This window comes from Rhipicephalus microplus, chromosome 1 (genome assembly GCF_043290135.1).
Source record: "Rhipicephalus microplus isolate Deutch F79 chromosome 1, USDA_Rmic, whole genome shotgun sequence".
NCBI classification, from domain to species: Eukaryota; Metazoa; Arthropoda; class Arachnida; order Ixodida; family Ixodidae; genus Rhipicephalus; species Rhipicephalus microplus.
Window position 1 is genome coordinate 139,885,359 of NC_134700.1, and position 16,383 is coordinate 139,901,741.

The following is a 16,383-nucleotide window of genomic DNA, read 5'->3' on the forward strand; positions in this document are numbered from 1 at the left end:
GTCATCGGCAATACGGAAGCAAGTTAGCTGGTGTTCCTCATCAGTAGCAGTGTCCGAGCTTAAAGCGAACGTTACGCTTCTGTCGCGGATGTCAATCACAGCCCCGTATTTGCGCAATAAATCCATTCCCAATATGAGCTGTTTACAGGACTCGTGACGAATTACGAGGGTGGCGACAAAGGTGCAAGCAGCGATGAAGAGTCGGGCCATGCACTTTCCAACAAGTTTCATCAACTGACCTCCTGCAGTTCTTATATTGGGTCCGTGTCACGGCATCTTCACCTTCCTTAGTCTTTTAGTTTTTCGGCTAGCTGCAGGCTTATTATAGAAAAGTGGAAGCCAGTGTCTACAAGAGCCGTCAATGTGAACAACGGAGTCAGCACTGATAACGTTGGTTACGTCGGCAGTTGTCTCATTCGTCGTATTTGTTGTTGCTGTCGTCTTCTTCGGCATTGGTGGTTTCGAGCTGTCATTTGTCTGCGATGGGAGCTGTTCGGAATTCTGATTAATGGCAACCCCGCCGCCCGAGATAGCTGTGTCTAGTGTCCTCTTTGCGGGCTAGGGGCCCTGCCCCTGTTGACGTCGCCAAAACTGCGACGATCAGGTGAACTGACCCCCGCAGGAGATGAAAAACGTGATCCGGGCATTACGGGATTCTGCGGCCGTGTGTTCACAGGAGCGTTGTTTTACGTGCGTCGATCGTCGTACGTAACGTTATCAAGGTAGCGAGAAAATCTCGAGTATTGAGCGTCGCAATCACGGCAAACTCTATAGACGTGCGCAGTTTCGCCACAATAAAAGCATACCGGTCGACGGTGGGAGATATGCCACAAATCGGTTTTCTAACGCTGGTTGGCAAGAGGAACTGACTACTGGACCATGTTGTGAGGTTCACATGTTGCCTATACGGCATTTATCTTGTCGGCGAAATCGGCAAGGTAGGCAAAGTCGTCGGCGCTGAGAGCGGCTGTGTTTGCAGGGTTTGTAGTGGTCCATTCATTGGAGTCCGCTGTGCCGGAGGTGCGATGACGGGGCGTCGGACAGCATCACCAGAAGTAAAATGTCATCGCACATCACCATAACTACACGAAGAGTGAGCCTGCCGAACCTCATCCCGGACAACATCGGGGACAAAAGACAATGCCTGCATCGGTTCTGTTGGTGGAATTAAATCAAGTTGCCGAAGCTCCTCCCTCAAAGTCTCCCAGACGACTTGCCGCAGAGGTCTGCCGTTGTCGGAGAGCTACTACTCAGCTACTGTGGTTGGGGGATTTCTCACAAGCCCAGCAAACAGTTGCTCCTTCACGCCTCGAATTAGATACTGCAGGTTCCTGTCTCCTGGCATCTTGGGATTTGCCTTGCTGAAAAGACGGGTCATGTCTTCGGCGAACATAGCAATGCTCTCATTTGGTTTTTGAAGTGGAGCTTCCAAGATACGTTTAACATACTCCTTTCTGTCGACACTATTAAAGGTGTCAACCAGCTGGTTGTAGAAGTCGTCCCACGTCACGAAGCTTCTTTCTCTGTTGATGTACCATGTTTCGGCGTTGTCTTTGAGATAGAAGTACACATTCGTGGGCTTTTCTTCTGGGGTGGCGCACTATTTGTACGTTACACAGTGTTCGAACTGGTTCAGCCAGTCTTGGACGTCTTCATAAGTGTCACCATAAAAACAATCAGGAGTCATGGTATTCTGTAGTGTCATGTGCACTGGAGCTGCAGTGGCCATGGTGGCGGAAGGAGGCAAGCGATTGCTGGTAGTTTCTGGCAAGAAATTGAGCTCGAGAGCCAGGTATTGCAGACGACGACTGAAACTATGGACTGGTGTGTCGACGCGTGGTAGCGATTCCGGGCTTGAATATCGGTTTCGTGAAGGGGTGCCAAGCATGAAGACTACCCAGCACCTCCACAAGTGTGACGACGCAGGATTGACGAGCACACGAAACACCCGAACAAATACGCTTTATCGATCACAGGAAAAAACTGCAGCGTCTTCTACGTCTCTGCCCTCGGCCAAGGACACTCGTGCTGCTTCGGTGTTTCCACAACTAGCACATACGCACGTTAATATGACAATCTGAAGTCATAAATTTGAGAGCTGTTTTCTGTGTGCCGGTTTTGTAAAATCCAACTAGTTGAGACATTGCTGAATACTACAAAACATATTCTATATATAGAAAAAACAATAGGAACCCTTCATGTAGCACATCAAGGCACACCATCTAAGCTGCATGGATGAAAACACTTCTGAATCTTTCTTTATTGCTGGGTCGCAAATCCCGTTGTAATGCACCAGTGCTATTGTGCTTGTAATCTAGAAGGTCATTTGAATTCTGTATCGAGGAATGTTCGTTTCAATAAATCAACCATTAACTAAGTACTTTTTTGACACATGCGTCGCGAAAAACTCACATGAGCCGGCTGAACGTGCTGCCCCAGATGCCAAGGAACCAGCGCGAGTCAGGAAAATAGCGTTGGCTAATCTTCACGTAGTTGTCCAGGGCTCTGTACGACCTCAGCTTGCGCCACACTGAGGGTGTTTCATCATAGTAGAGTTTGGCGGCACCATCTGCAACGAGCAACACGCATAGCACACAGGACGCTGCTTATGCAACCTCTTGGCAATTGGTATCGCAAAGCTGTTTATAGTGTGCTTATCTCGGCTAATTCAGGCCAGGCCAATAAAAAACATACAAGAAGAGCTGATCGTTTGAAAGTCAGGGTATGGGTTAGTCACTGCCGTGATCGAGCTTGTGAATGCACCCAGATGTAATGATCACCTAATCATCAACCATTATTCACCAAGAGCAGCAATTGTTCGCATTGCTGTAAAGAGCTAGCGTCAAACTGTGAGCATTTTCGCCGGCCGCAGTGTTGAAGCGGTTAGGTTGCTCGGCTAGTGACGACGGGTTAAATTGAGGCCGTGGCGATTGTGTGTCGATGAAGGTGAAATGGCAGCGGTTCGTGTGATCTGTGATGTCAGCACACGTTAAAGAAGCCAAGATGATCTATATTTCCGGTGCCCTAAACCATGGGGTCTCTCATAATTAAGTCGTAGTTTTGGGATGTAATACCCGAGAAGTTTTAATGACATTGTGTTATTTGAAGAAAAGGCAAGTTTGGTTGACTAGAGCTCTATCTACATGCTTAGGTATTTCCTGCATGTGCCTAGAATACCCTCAGAAATTAAAAGCATAATTGTGCTAGCAGTTAGTGAATTCATTCCTCTCACGTGTGCGTCTACAGCGCTGATCAAACGAAGTTTTCAGGAAGTCTGCTTTCACGTTTTTGACGACACCATATTGCTTTCTTTCAATTGTACAAAGGTGAAATAAGCCACTAAACTATGTCTTGACTCTTCTCATGTCCACCTAAACAAATAAATAGTGAGCTTTTCGGAACATTTTATGTGATACTACAATGATCCGGTCACCCTTTTTGATGTTAAGATTAAGTATTATCATTAATAGCCCGGAATGTTTCGCCAAACACATGCCGCAAAATCAATTCAAATCTATCTGGTACGAGTGGAGTTACAGGGATTTATCGTTTGCCCTTAATCCCTCCTCTTGTACTTGCGACCACAGTGAAAACTATGCAGGAAAGGTGCTGTCACACGGTCAAGAAAGTGATTTTATGCATAATCTTGAGTCGCCCAATTCAGCACCTTATTTTGCTTTACTTTATTTGAGCGCTTAGCTTTCAGTGTGATTTCAAGAAAGCACGTGGTCACACGAGGTGGCATATCATGGCGGCGTTGGTAACTATGAATCAAATGATTCTTAATTCAGACAATGCCGGCAGACTTGAATATATGACACACAAATGCGCGTCTATGGCATAATTTTAGGACAGAGAAGAGGGAGTAACTTTTGGCTGACTAAGGGAATCACCCGTAAATTCCTGGTCACGTGCACCACAACATTATTTGTCTCCCTTGTTCTCCGGACTTTCACGACCCATCGGGAGCGTTTTCTGAGCATGCTGATAAAGGGTTGCAGGGTCACTTTGAGCTCTATTTGTCAGGCTTGTGAAAGATGGGAGAGCAAAATCGGTTGGCGTCACTGAGTGTTTTTCTCAAACATGAAAAATGAATTTCGAAATAAAAATTGAGCAGGAGACACATAAGAGGCCCCTGAAACACTTTTTGAGCGTGGTCAGATAACGCTGCTGATTAGTATCAGAGGCATTCGACAACAAGCGAGCCAAATAATATAGTTCAACACGCGGCCTGCAATGTAAAACAAATTCTGAAATTCAGCTAAAAATAGCTTTTTCTTCTCTCTACAAATCACGTTATATACCTACAAAATCAGACGTTACCGACCTATCTATCAGCCATTGGCAGATTTGAACTTTTGCGCGCTCACTTGTTATATAGTTTCTGCAGAACGCCGCTACTTGTCCACGCGTGTGCGCGCAATCGCACTGAAAAAGCCGCACATACTAAGAACAAAAGAGAGAAAAAAGTGATCAAGGTTGCCAAGCATGGGTGACGTTTTTTTGTGGCCCTACGTATCCTCCCTGCTTAGCCTCCAGTGATTTCGTCGCGAGGAGAGAAGAGAGCATGCAATTGCAGCATGTGACAAATCTTTGTAACTCCACTGGCACTAGACGAATTTTTTAAATTTTTGCGGCGTGGAATTCGAGAGGCAATGAGCTCTTTCAGTGAATTCATCCCATGGTTACTTGAAAAAGTGTTTCAGGGCCCCTTTAAATATAACAACTGCTAAGTTAGTGGGACGATGCTAAGTTCTAAAAAACGAGTTTGATTTCCTTCTATGGTTGGTGCATTGAAGGCCACATGTAAAAAATAAAAAGCAACAATGAAAGGCAACAATGAAAAGTGACAACGCCAAATTATGAGACACCTCCATAAGACCTCAGGCTGTTTATGAGACACACAACATTGCAGTGCAGCCCACGATGAACCGAACGTTATCCAGTGGAAAATAAACGCGGAAGCATGAATGTGTCTGGCACGCTTATGAGGGCTCATTTGTGAACAGCCTAGTTTCCGTAATATTGCTTCCATCAAGCTTTTCGTTAGGTATGACACCGCCACCACCAAACAGATGAACATGAACAGACACTTTTGCCGATAGAACGAGGTAATAGGTGCGAATGAAAGAAATTACGGCGTTTCACAAAGAAAAGTTGGCATCTGGCTTCTAGAACAAGAAGCCCTACGAACGTAACTTCAACAAAACGGTAGCGTAAGAAAACGTGGCCGCTGTAGCTTGCGAAAGGACTTTTATGCCGTGAACGACAAGCAAGCAACAATAGGTGCAGGCTATCAACTGAAATTTATTGATCTGCCGCACACACATACGCACATATATATATGATGAAGGCCAGACTTTGGCTGAAACGTCAAAATAAACCACGTTGTAACTTCTCACGGAGGATTTCTTTCATATATATATATATATATATATATATATATATATATATATATATATATATATATATATATTGTAAGCACAATATTGACAACGTTTGACCTTCATCTTCTTCATCTGTATATAATCATCATCACCAAAACGTCGTCTTCGTTAGAAGGGTTGATCAGGCGATTCGGACCAATAAACCCCGTCGAGACTCCAACGCTGCTACTCTCTTTCAGAGTGGTGGAGGCTACTTCGATCCCCAAGTCCTCTCCGACGACACGTTACCCTGAAACTTCATTCGGGTCGCCGCTTGCTTCCCCCCTCTGCTGTCATGGCTCAAGAACCGCTGCCCGGAACATTCAGCATCCCTGTCCAACAAACCATTCCTGCGTGGATTGTCAACGCCCGGCAGAGCAACCCACCCATCTTCTGTGGTCTTCCAAAGGACGACGTCGAGGTATGGCTAAAAGAATACGACATGACCAGTGTTTATAACCAATGGGATGAGCCTCAAAAACTTCGTCACGTCGCCTTCTATCTGTCCGGTGTCGCGAAAACGTGGTGTTTTAACCACGAGAGCAGCTTCTCGGATTGGCCTACTTCTGCTCAACAAGACCGTATGATTTTGGAAACCAAACATCCATTCCGAAGTGTCGAAACGAAAGCTCGATGGGCGTGCCCAACTTCCCGGGGAGACGTACACTTCGTACATTGAAGACGTCCTTGCCCTTTGCCACCGCGTGAACTCGGCGATGACAAAAGCTGATCGTGTTCGCCACATAATCAAAGGGATAGGCCATGTCTCGTTTAACGCTCTGGCTGTTAAAACCCCACCACCGTTGAGGACATCATCACGACATGTCAGCCTCTTGATGAACTCCAAGCCATTCGATTGCACCCGGACTACCCACACGCCAGTGACAGCCGGCCTTCCTCGGATGCGGATTTGCGTGCGCTGAATCGCACTCTGATTCGCGAGGAATTTCAAGCGCAAGGGTTGTCATGTGCACCCGCCCCTCGGCCTCACTCTCAATCTGCTGGTCTGCGTGACATCATCAAAGAGGAGCTCTCATTCATGGCTGGCGCTCTCCCATCAAACACTACGGCGCCACCAACACCACCCATGACGTATGCGCAAGTCGCTGCCATGCCACCTGCTTTGGTTCAGCACGCGCATCCTGTTCCTGCGCAGTCCAACGTAGCAGCATTTGCACCAAACTCACCTGTCCCAGCGCCAGTACCAGTGCCTGTGACATCTCCAGCACACTACGCCCCTGGCGCTCGCCTCACCCAATATGTTACTATTGTGGTATTCGGGGCCATATTTCACGATTTTGCCGCAAGCGCCAACAGGACGAACGCCATGGCTACGATGTTTAAGAAAGAGATTCGGAGCCATCCCCGAACCAGTACCAGCGACGCCCTACGACACGTTCCTTCTCTCCGACTTGTCCACTTGCCGTATATCGCCCCTGCTATCCCGGACGCCGCCAGTCCCCTTCACCTCTGCGACGCTCAACATCTCCTCTGAGACCGGCTGTACCTACTTCTGACTACCACTCCCAAAACTAGCTCGTGCAGTTTTTGGAGGGAAAGCTTCATCGCTCGAACAAACACCAAGACCTCCAGAGGGCCCAGCCAACTTGTTATTAGTGTATGCGGAAGGGGTACCAGTTCAGGCATTGGTGAACACGGGCGCTGCTATTTCTGTTATTCATGCGGATTTGTGTACTCGTCTACGTAAGGTTACCACACCTTATACTGGGACTCCCTTACGTAGCGCAAATGACTCGCAGATACGGTCATCAGCACGGTGCACCATTAGAGTTTTCATTGATGGGATCCGGCATCATATTCAGTTTGCCGTGCTGGCTTCTTGTACTTTTATGCTTATTTTAAAATGGGACTTTCTTTCTGATGCTGCTGCTTCCATCTCTTGTCGACAACGACTCATACATATGCGAGAGACGGATGATATTTCCCCTAAATTATCACGTGTTCGGCTACGAGCAGCCACTGACTTGTGCCACCTAACCAAGAGCACGTTATCACGGTTATGTCTGACTCCATTGACCACGGTGACGTCCTAGTCAGTCCATCAGCCTGTTGTCTATCCAGAGGGATTGCACTTTCATCGAATTTTGTCCGCTTCTCCAAGGGCCCCGCATTTCTCGCAGTACTGAATATCACCAATGAGCCGATTCTGCTGACCAAGGGCATTCTTGTAGTTTCCAGCGTGGACACACAACCTATCTCTGTAGTGGCTTCGGATACCAGTCTGGTGGAATCACGTTCAATACGAACAGATGCTCCACCTACTACGGCTCTCGTCAATGCCATCAGCAGGGATCCCACTCCCCCGCAAGCAGACGAACTACTGGCGTTGTTGTCTAAGCACAAATTATCTTTCGACGTACATTCCACTGCTCTAAGCCAGACTTCTGCAGTGGCTCATCGCATACACACCGACGGAACTTCTATTGTCCGTCGTCGGCCATACCGTGTTTGTTCCAGTGAGCGCGAGATCATCGACAAGCACGTTGCTGATATGCTCAAGCAAAACATCATACGCCCCTCCTCAAGCACTTGGTCGTCACCTGTCGTTCTCGTAAGAAAAAAGACGGTTTGGTGCGATTCTGCGTTGACTACCGCGCCTTAAACAAAGTAACCAGAAAAGACGTATATCCTCTGCCTCGCATTGATGATGCCTTAGATTCCTCACAAGGAGTGGAGTATTTTTCGAGCCTTGACCTGCGCTCCGGTTATTGGCAAATTCCAATGGACGAGGATGACAAGGAAAAACTGCCTTTGCCACACCCGACGGACTTGACGAATTTAACGTCATGCCTTTCGGCCTCTGCAATGCGTCAGCAACGTTTGAACGATTGATAGACACTGTATTGCGGGGCCTTACATGGAAAGCATGCTTATGTTGCCTTGACATTTTCATATTTTCTTCAACATTCCCACAGCCATTTCAGCGCCTAGATGAAGTGCTGACGTGTCTCGCAGCTGCTGGCCTTCAGCTCAACACCAAGAAGTGCAACTTTGCTAGCAAAAGCATTAAAGTACTCGGACGTCTCGTCAGCAAAGATGGAATCCGGCCAGATCCCGACAAGATTACCGCCGTTCTTCACTTCCCGGTGCCTCAACGCGTCAAAGAGCTCAGAAGCTTTCTTGGCCTTGCGCCGTAGTTCCGGTGCTTTATACTAGACTTCGCCACTATTGCTGCGCAGCTTCACCAACTCCTTTCTTCGGGAGCGTCATGCGTATGGTCAGACGAATGTTGAATGGCTTTTGACACCTTGAAACATGCCCTCACGTCTGAGCCTGTGCTTGGTCATTTCGATAACGCCGCACCCACTCTCCTCCATACTGATGCCAGCGGACAAGGACTTGGCGCTGTACTTCTGCAACGAACAGAGCGTTATGAGGAATGTGCGATCGCATACGCAAGTCGCACCCTTTCATGAGCAGAGAAAAACTACACCATCACCGAGCAGAAGTGTCTCGCCGTCGTCTCGGCCATCTAGAAGTTTCTACCATATCTTCACGGCCGCCACTCGACCGTTGTCACTGACCACCACGCTCTGTGCTGGTTGTCGACGATGAAGAATTTGTCTGGACGTCTCGGTCGCTAGATACTTCGTCTCCAAGAATACGAGTTCGACGTTATCTACAAATCCGGCAATAAACACAACGATACCGATGCCCTTAGCCGCTGTCCTTTACAATCCTTATCAGGCACTCCTGGCCTGTCGCCAACTATGAGTGAACCCATCAAAGTGTCTCCGTCAGTTCATTCACTCGCCGCTGTCGATTTTCTTTCTACCTTCGGCAACGAGACGTTTGCATCCCACCAACGCAGCGACACTTACTGTCGCTCTATAATGCAGTGCCTTCAATGCTCCTCTTGTCCTTCCAACGCCCATGCTCATCGACAGTTGCGGATCTTCAAGGCTGAAAACTCAATCGTTTACTGCTTTGTCTTCCACCCCGAAGGACAGCGCTGGTTTCCTGTTGCTCCTCGTTCCCTAGGGCGCAGATTTTAGAGGCGTTTCGCGATGATCCCAAGGCTGGTCATCTCAGTTTTCAAAAAACCTATGAACGCATCCACAGTCGTTTTGCCTGGCCTGGCCTTTCCAACTGCGTAGCGCGATGTGTTGCGTCATGCTTGCTATGCCAACGCCGCAAGCGACTCACTTCCTCCCCAGCATTCTTCTACAACCTCTTCCGTGTCCTGATGCTCCCTTCGATGTCATTGGCATTGACCTGTACGGACCGCTACCAATATCAGCTAGCGGCAAGCGCTGGATTGTCACAGCAGTTGACCACTTAACAAGGTGCGCCGAAACAGCTGCACATCCTTCAGGATAAGCACAGGACATTGCCACATTTTTTCTGGAGGCAATCTTTCTACGACATGGTGCACCACGCATCTTATTGAGCGATCGCGGCAAGGCGTTTCGAAACTGCTCGAGCAAGTCCTCCACGCATGTAATACGATTCATAACACGACATCCAGCTACCATCCCCAGACTAACGGCATCATAGAGCTTCCATCGAACTTTGACCGACATGATATCTATGTATATCAACGCCGACCACTCCAACTGAGATACCATCCTGCCATTCGTGACTTTTGCGTACAATACCGCTTCGCAGCGCACCACGGGCAATTTATTCCCCATTATTTCTCGTCTATGATCGTCAACCAACATCTCCGCTCTACAGCTCCTTTTTTGACGTCTCTGTGAACTCGTCATCGTCATTGAGGGAGCACTTAATCTCTCGCCTGGCCGATTGTCGGCGACGCGCCCACCTCAATACACGGGCAAGCCAACAAGAGCGGAAGACTCGCTACGATGGCGTTCACAGCGTAGTTCACTTTAATACTGGAGACGAAGTACTGTTGTGGACCCCAACGTGGGTTTCCGGCCTGTGTGATAAGTTTCACTCATGTTTCATCGGCCCCTTACGCTATAGTCGAGCAGACGTCTCCTGGTAACTATCGAGTAACCCCTGTTGTGATGCCTTCCGACGACCGTTTTCATAGTACGGAGGTTGTTCACGTGTCGTGCTTAAAACCATTCGTGCGCCGTACACCACCGTCATAAGCAGCGGCCGAAGTGGCCGCTTCCGCGCGAGGGGGAAACTAGTGTAAGCACAGATTGACATCATCACCAAAATCATCATCACCAAAAACGTCGTCTTCGTTAGAAGGGTTGATCAGGCGATTCGGCCTAATAAACGCCGTCGAGACTGCAACGCTGCTACTGTCTTGCAATATATATATATATATATATATATATATATATATATATATATATATATATATATATATATACGTGTGTGTATATGCGGCGCCCCGCCGTGGTGGTCTAATGGCTAAGGTACTCGGCTGCTGACCCGCAGGTCGAGGGTTCAAATCCCGGCTGCGGCGGCTGCATTTCCGATGGAGGCTGAAATGTTGTAGGCCCGTGTGCTCAGATTTGGGTGCACGTTAAAGAACCCCAGGTGGTCGAAATTTTCGGAGCCCTCCACTACGGCGTCTATCATAATCATATAGTGGTTTTGGGACGTTAAACCCCACATATCAATCAATCAATGTGTATATGCGGCCTCCAATAGATTATTTCACCTCTCATTGTTGTAACACCCCAATCAATCTTGTTATTTCAACAAAGGCCGGTCCACCGGCCAAAATGTAAAAACAACGTGGTGTTTGTTGACCTGTATCTTTTTTACATTATATATATATATATATATATATATTGCCACCTACTTCTAGTAGTTGGTCGTATGCCAAGGTGAAGGCACACACCACAGAGAAGAAAGAAGTGCGCGTGCACCCCCGCTCTGGCAAACAAGCCCAACCGAGGCGCTTGGTTAGAGCCCTGTTGCTCGGACATAAATAAACCTTGTCGACACCCCCAGTAGCGACGTGACAATTGGTGGAGGTGCGGGGTAGCCCCTCACGGATGTTTCAGACCCCTCCTGGAAGCGGCACCACAAGCCCAGTGCGAGTCCACACTCCCGTTCATCGGACAAGCCGCAGGATCAGGGGATTGCCACCCGAAGCTGACCCTACAGTTCACACAAGTATGATGAGCACGTCCGTTCAAACCACTCTAAAAGTTTCGGGAAACCCCCCGGTGACTCGGTACACCCTCGAAAGTCCACAGGTTCCGACACCGTTTCATGGCACTGAGCTCGAAGACGTCGAGGACTGGCTGGTCGACTTCGAACGCGTGGCTGCTTTGAACGACTGGAACGACGCGGCCAAACTACGGCGTGTTTACTTCTATTTGGAGGATGGAGCACGTACCTGGAACATGAATCACGAGGAACAGATGAAATCGTGGCCCGAATTTCGCCGCCGGCTGTTGGACACTTACAGAAGTGCTGATCGCCACGAACGAGCGGAGCGAGCGATCGAGGCCCGCATCCAGATGCCCAACGAAACTGTCATGACCTATGTGGAAGATATGACGCGTCTGTTCCGACGGGCTGATCCAAGTATGACAGAAGAGAAGAAGTTGCGTCACCTGATGCGGGGAGTTATGGAGCAGCTTTTCGCTGGCCTTGTACGGAGCCCTCCGAACATGGTCGCCGAGTTTTTGTCTCAAGCCGTGACGATGGAAAAGATGCTTCAGCATCGATCCACCTTGTATGAGCGGCAAGTGAACACGTCCACTGCTCAAGTTCTCACGACTTTTGGGAGCAACACCGAGTGTCTGCGCGACCTTATCCGCTCTATAGTACACGAGGAGCTGCAAAAGGCTGCCACACCACCACTACCTACGGTTAGAACTATTGCAAGTATCGTCAAGGACGAGCTGCATCATGCCTTGCGTGACCCTGTGAGTCTGGATAACGCCACACCCACCCCGGCTGACTACCACCGTGCGACTTATGCGGAAGCCTTGAAGCGCCCAGCTTCCTCTTCCCCGCTGTTTGTTCAGGCACCTCCTACAGTTTCACTTCAGTCGGCGCAGCCTCTACGGCACTTCGAGAACACACGCACGCCCTCTCCCCTCGTTTACGCCAACCCTGTGCATCTTGCGGAACAACCAGCACACTACCTTGACGACAGACGTGCTTCGCCTCGGAAATGTGATGTTTGGCGCACTCCTGATCGCCGACCTTTGTGCTTCCACTGCGGTGAAGTGGACCATTTGTACCGCCAGTGTCCATACCGGCGCCTCGGGCTGCGCGGCTTTTCAGTATATTCAGCGCCTCCTCGGTATGGCCAGCGACCCCGGGACATTGAGGATTACCTGGCTCAGCAGCGCATGCCACCGTCTTCTGGACGGCAGCCACGCTCACCATCGCCGAGGCGTTTTTTATCTTCGCCACAGCGCCATGCTCGCGCACGGTCCCCCAGTCCCCGCCGGGAAAACTAACGCAAGCGACCCTTGGAGGCGAGGTCTCTGGCAGTCGACGAGCTGAAGACCTCCGATCGACGCTAACAGTAAAGGGTGTGGATTTGACTGAGCGATATGTGCGGCTTTTTCTGGATATACCGGTGCTGATAGACGGCTATGCAGTAGGTGCTTCAGTTGATACCGGGGCTGACTATTCTATACTAAGCGGGAAAATGACCAGACTACTAAAGAAGGTAATCACGCCCTGGCATGGCTCTGTGATTCGAACGGCTGGTGGCCACACCGTCTCTCCGCTTGGAACCTGCACGAGTAGAGTTCGGGTCTGTGGTAATACTTTTGTAGCAAGTTTCCTTGTGCTCCGTGAATGTTCACGCGACGTTACTCTTGGTGTTGACTTCCTGCAGGAGTATGGAGCTGTCATTGACCTTCAAGAGAATCGCATCACGTTCTCAGACGACCGAGCGATCGACAAGCAGGACGACCAACAACGTGCCGACATTCTTCGTGTTTCTGCTGAAAGTATAACACTTTCTCCAAGAGCCAGTGATATTGTCGACGTCACATGCTGTGGATTGCGTAATGGTGAAGCGTTTGCAGAAAGTAATTTTGAACACCTGCTGACTCAAGGTGTTTGTTAGGCTAGGAGTATCATACAGCTACGTGATGGCCGATCTCAACTGCTCGTTACAAATTTCAGTAACGAACAACGACACCTTTTCCGTGGCACTTCGTTAGCGTTTGCAGATGAATTAGGTACCGTTCCCATCTGCTTCTCGTCGGACGCCGTGGAGGCCGCCGATACGTCTCTAAACACTATCGATATTAATTCTAACCTCACACCAGAAAACCAGACAGCACTGCGAAAACTCTTGCTTGAATTCAAGTCATGCTTCGCTACTTCCTGTAAGGTGCGCCAGACTTTGATCACTAGGCACATGATCATCACTTACGAAGCCGCCCGCCCAGTACATCAACAGCCTTACCGTGTGTCAGCGAAGGAACGAGAAGCCATTCGTACGCAAGTTCGAGAAATGCTTGACGACGGCATCATCGAGCCTTCCAACAGTGCGTGGTCCTCTCCGGTCGTTCTGGTCAAGAAGAAAGACGGAACGCTACGTTTTTGCGTCGATTACCGGAAGCTGAACAGCGTGACTAAAAAGGACGTGTACCCGCTGCCACGGATCCACGACTCGTTAGACAGATTACGCCGCGCCCATATTTTTCCTCTTTGGATTTAAAAAGCGGGTACTGGCGGATCGAGGTTGACGAGCGAGATCGCGAGAAAACGGCCTCTGTTACCCCTGATGGCCTGTAGGAATTTCGAGTTTTTCCTTTTGGTTTGTGCTCAGCGCCCGCAACCTTCCAGCGAATGATGGACGCTGTGCTTACTGGTCTGAAGTGGCAAACTTGTCTAGTATACCTTGATGATGTTGTCGTTTTTTCTGAAACCTTCCAGCAACTACTTCATCGCCTCAGGAGTGTGCTTCAGGCTATTCAATCAGCAGATCTTACACTCAAACCACAGAAGTGTCACTTTGGTTATGAAGAGCTCAAATTCCTTGGCCATGTAGTCAATGCGAAAGGAGTCCGACCCGACCCCGACAAACTTGCCGTTGTAGCCGCGTTTCCGCGTCCTACAGACAAAAAGACTGTTCGGCGCTTTCTGGGCTTGTGCGCCTACTATCGACAGTTTATTAGAGGGTTTTCAAGAATAGCGGAACCCTTGATTCGCCTTACACGCGACGACACACCGTTTGTATGGGCTACCGAACAACAGGCTGCTTTTGCCGAGCTACGACAGCGGATGCAGTAAGCCCCTGTTCTTGCGCATTTTGACGATGATGCTGACACAGAGGTGCACACTGACGCCAGTAACATCAGCCTCGGTGCAGTGCTCGTCCAGCATCAACACGGCAAAGAACGAGTCGTTGCCTATGCCAGCCGCTCACTCTCCCGTACCGAGGTGAATTACACGACCACAGAGAAAGAGTGTCTCGCAGTAGTGTGGGCGATCACCAAGTTTCGCCCATACCACTATGGTCGTCCATTTAAAGTGGTGACGGACCACCATGCCCTCTGCTGGTTGGTAAACATTCGTGATCCCTCTGGACGACTGGCCCGATGGAGCTTGTGTCTACAGGAATTTGATGTTACCATCGTATATAAGTCTGGACGGAAGCATGAAGACGCTGATACGCTGTCGCGTGCACCCATACCTTTAGTCAATCAAGAAGAAGACGACGATGACGGTTTCCTGGGCGCCCTTAGCTCATCTGACTTGAGCAGACGCCAACGAGAGGATGAAGAGATTCGACCGCTCATTGACTATCTGGAGCGTCATAGCGCCGTTATACCTCGCCATCTATTTTGTGTCATGACGTCTTTCTGCCTCCGAGGTAATGTCCTGTACAAAAAAAAACGCCCGTTCTACGAGCGCGCTTACCTCCTCGTCGTCCCGAAGGACATGCGGGACGAAGTCCTCTCCGCGTGCCATGACGAGCCCACATCTGGTCATCTAGATTACTCGCGAGCGCTCGCCAGAGTAAGTGAGGCGTACTACTGGCCCGGAACTTCGGCAAGCGTGAAGCAGTACGTTAAAAGCTGTCGTGAATGCCAGCGTCGAAAGTCGCCACCAAGCAAGCCGGCTTGATTACTTCAGCCAATTGATCCACCCCACAAGCCATTTGACCAAGTCGGCATGGACATTCTCGGCCCATTTCCTTTATCGTCCGACGGCAACAAATGGGTCATTGTTGCAACTGACTATTTGACCCGCTATGCTGAGACACAAGCGATACCACGAGCCACGGCTTCTGAGGTAGCACAGTTCTTCATGTGCCACATTGTTCTGCGCCACGGTGCTCCATCTACAGTGATAACCGACAGAGGAACAGTTTTCACTGCACAGCTTATTGATGAAGTTTTTCGGCTAAGTAACACTAGGCATCGAACGACGACTGCTTACCATCCGCAGAGCAACGGCTTAACCGAGCGACTAAATAAGACAGTCACAAACATGATCTCCATGTACATCGACGTCCAACACAAAACATGGGATCGCATTTTGCCTTATGTGACGTTCGCTTATAACACCGCCGTTCAAGAAACAACCCGATTTACACCGTTTCGCCTTCTCTACGGCCGCGAAGTTCAGACGATGCTGGATTCGATGCTTCCTTATGAAGGCACTGATCGATTAACAACTGACGCAGAAGAATTTGCAGAGCGTGCCGAGGAAACGCGCCAGCTCGCCCGGCTACACATTGGTCAACAGCAACAGGTCGACGCACGACGTTACAATATGCATCACAATGACCTATCTTACAGTCCGGGAGACCAAGTTTGGGTTTGGACCCCTGTTCGACGCCGTGGCCTCTCCGAAAAGTTGCTCAGCAGATACTTCGGTCCGTATAAAGTAATACGCCGCGTGAGCGACGTAAACTACGAAGTGGTTCCGGACGCTACGTCGTCACGATGGGCACAACAAAAACAACCGACCTCTGACATAGTTCACGTGGTGCGCATGAAGCCCTATTTTGCGCGTTCCTAAAAGACCACTTTTTCTGTGTGTTTTTTTATTTGTGCTCTGACAATTGCCTCATCAT

General features: G+C 49.3%; 1 protein-coding gene across 1 annotated transcript in view; it reads right to left on the reverse strand.

Annotated features, from left to right (window-relative positions):
• Positions 1–16,383, reverse strand: part of LOC119178408 (uncharacterized) — a 110,364-nt gene that overhangs the window by 56,539 nt on the left and 37,442 nt on the right. The window contains exon 8 of the mRNA XM_075867406.1: positions 2,413–2,569. Coding sequence (XP_075723521.1) covers positions 2,413–2,569 — 157 coding nt within the window. The remainder of the gene's footprint in view (positions 1–2,412; positions 2,570–16,383) is intronic.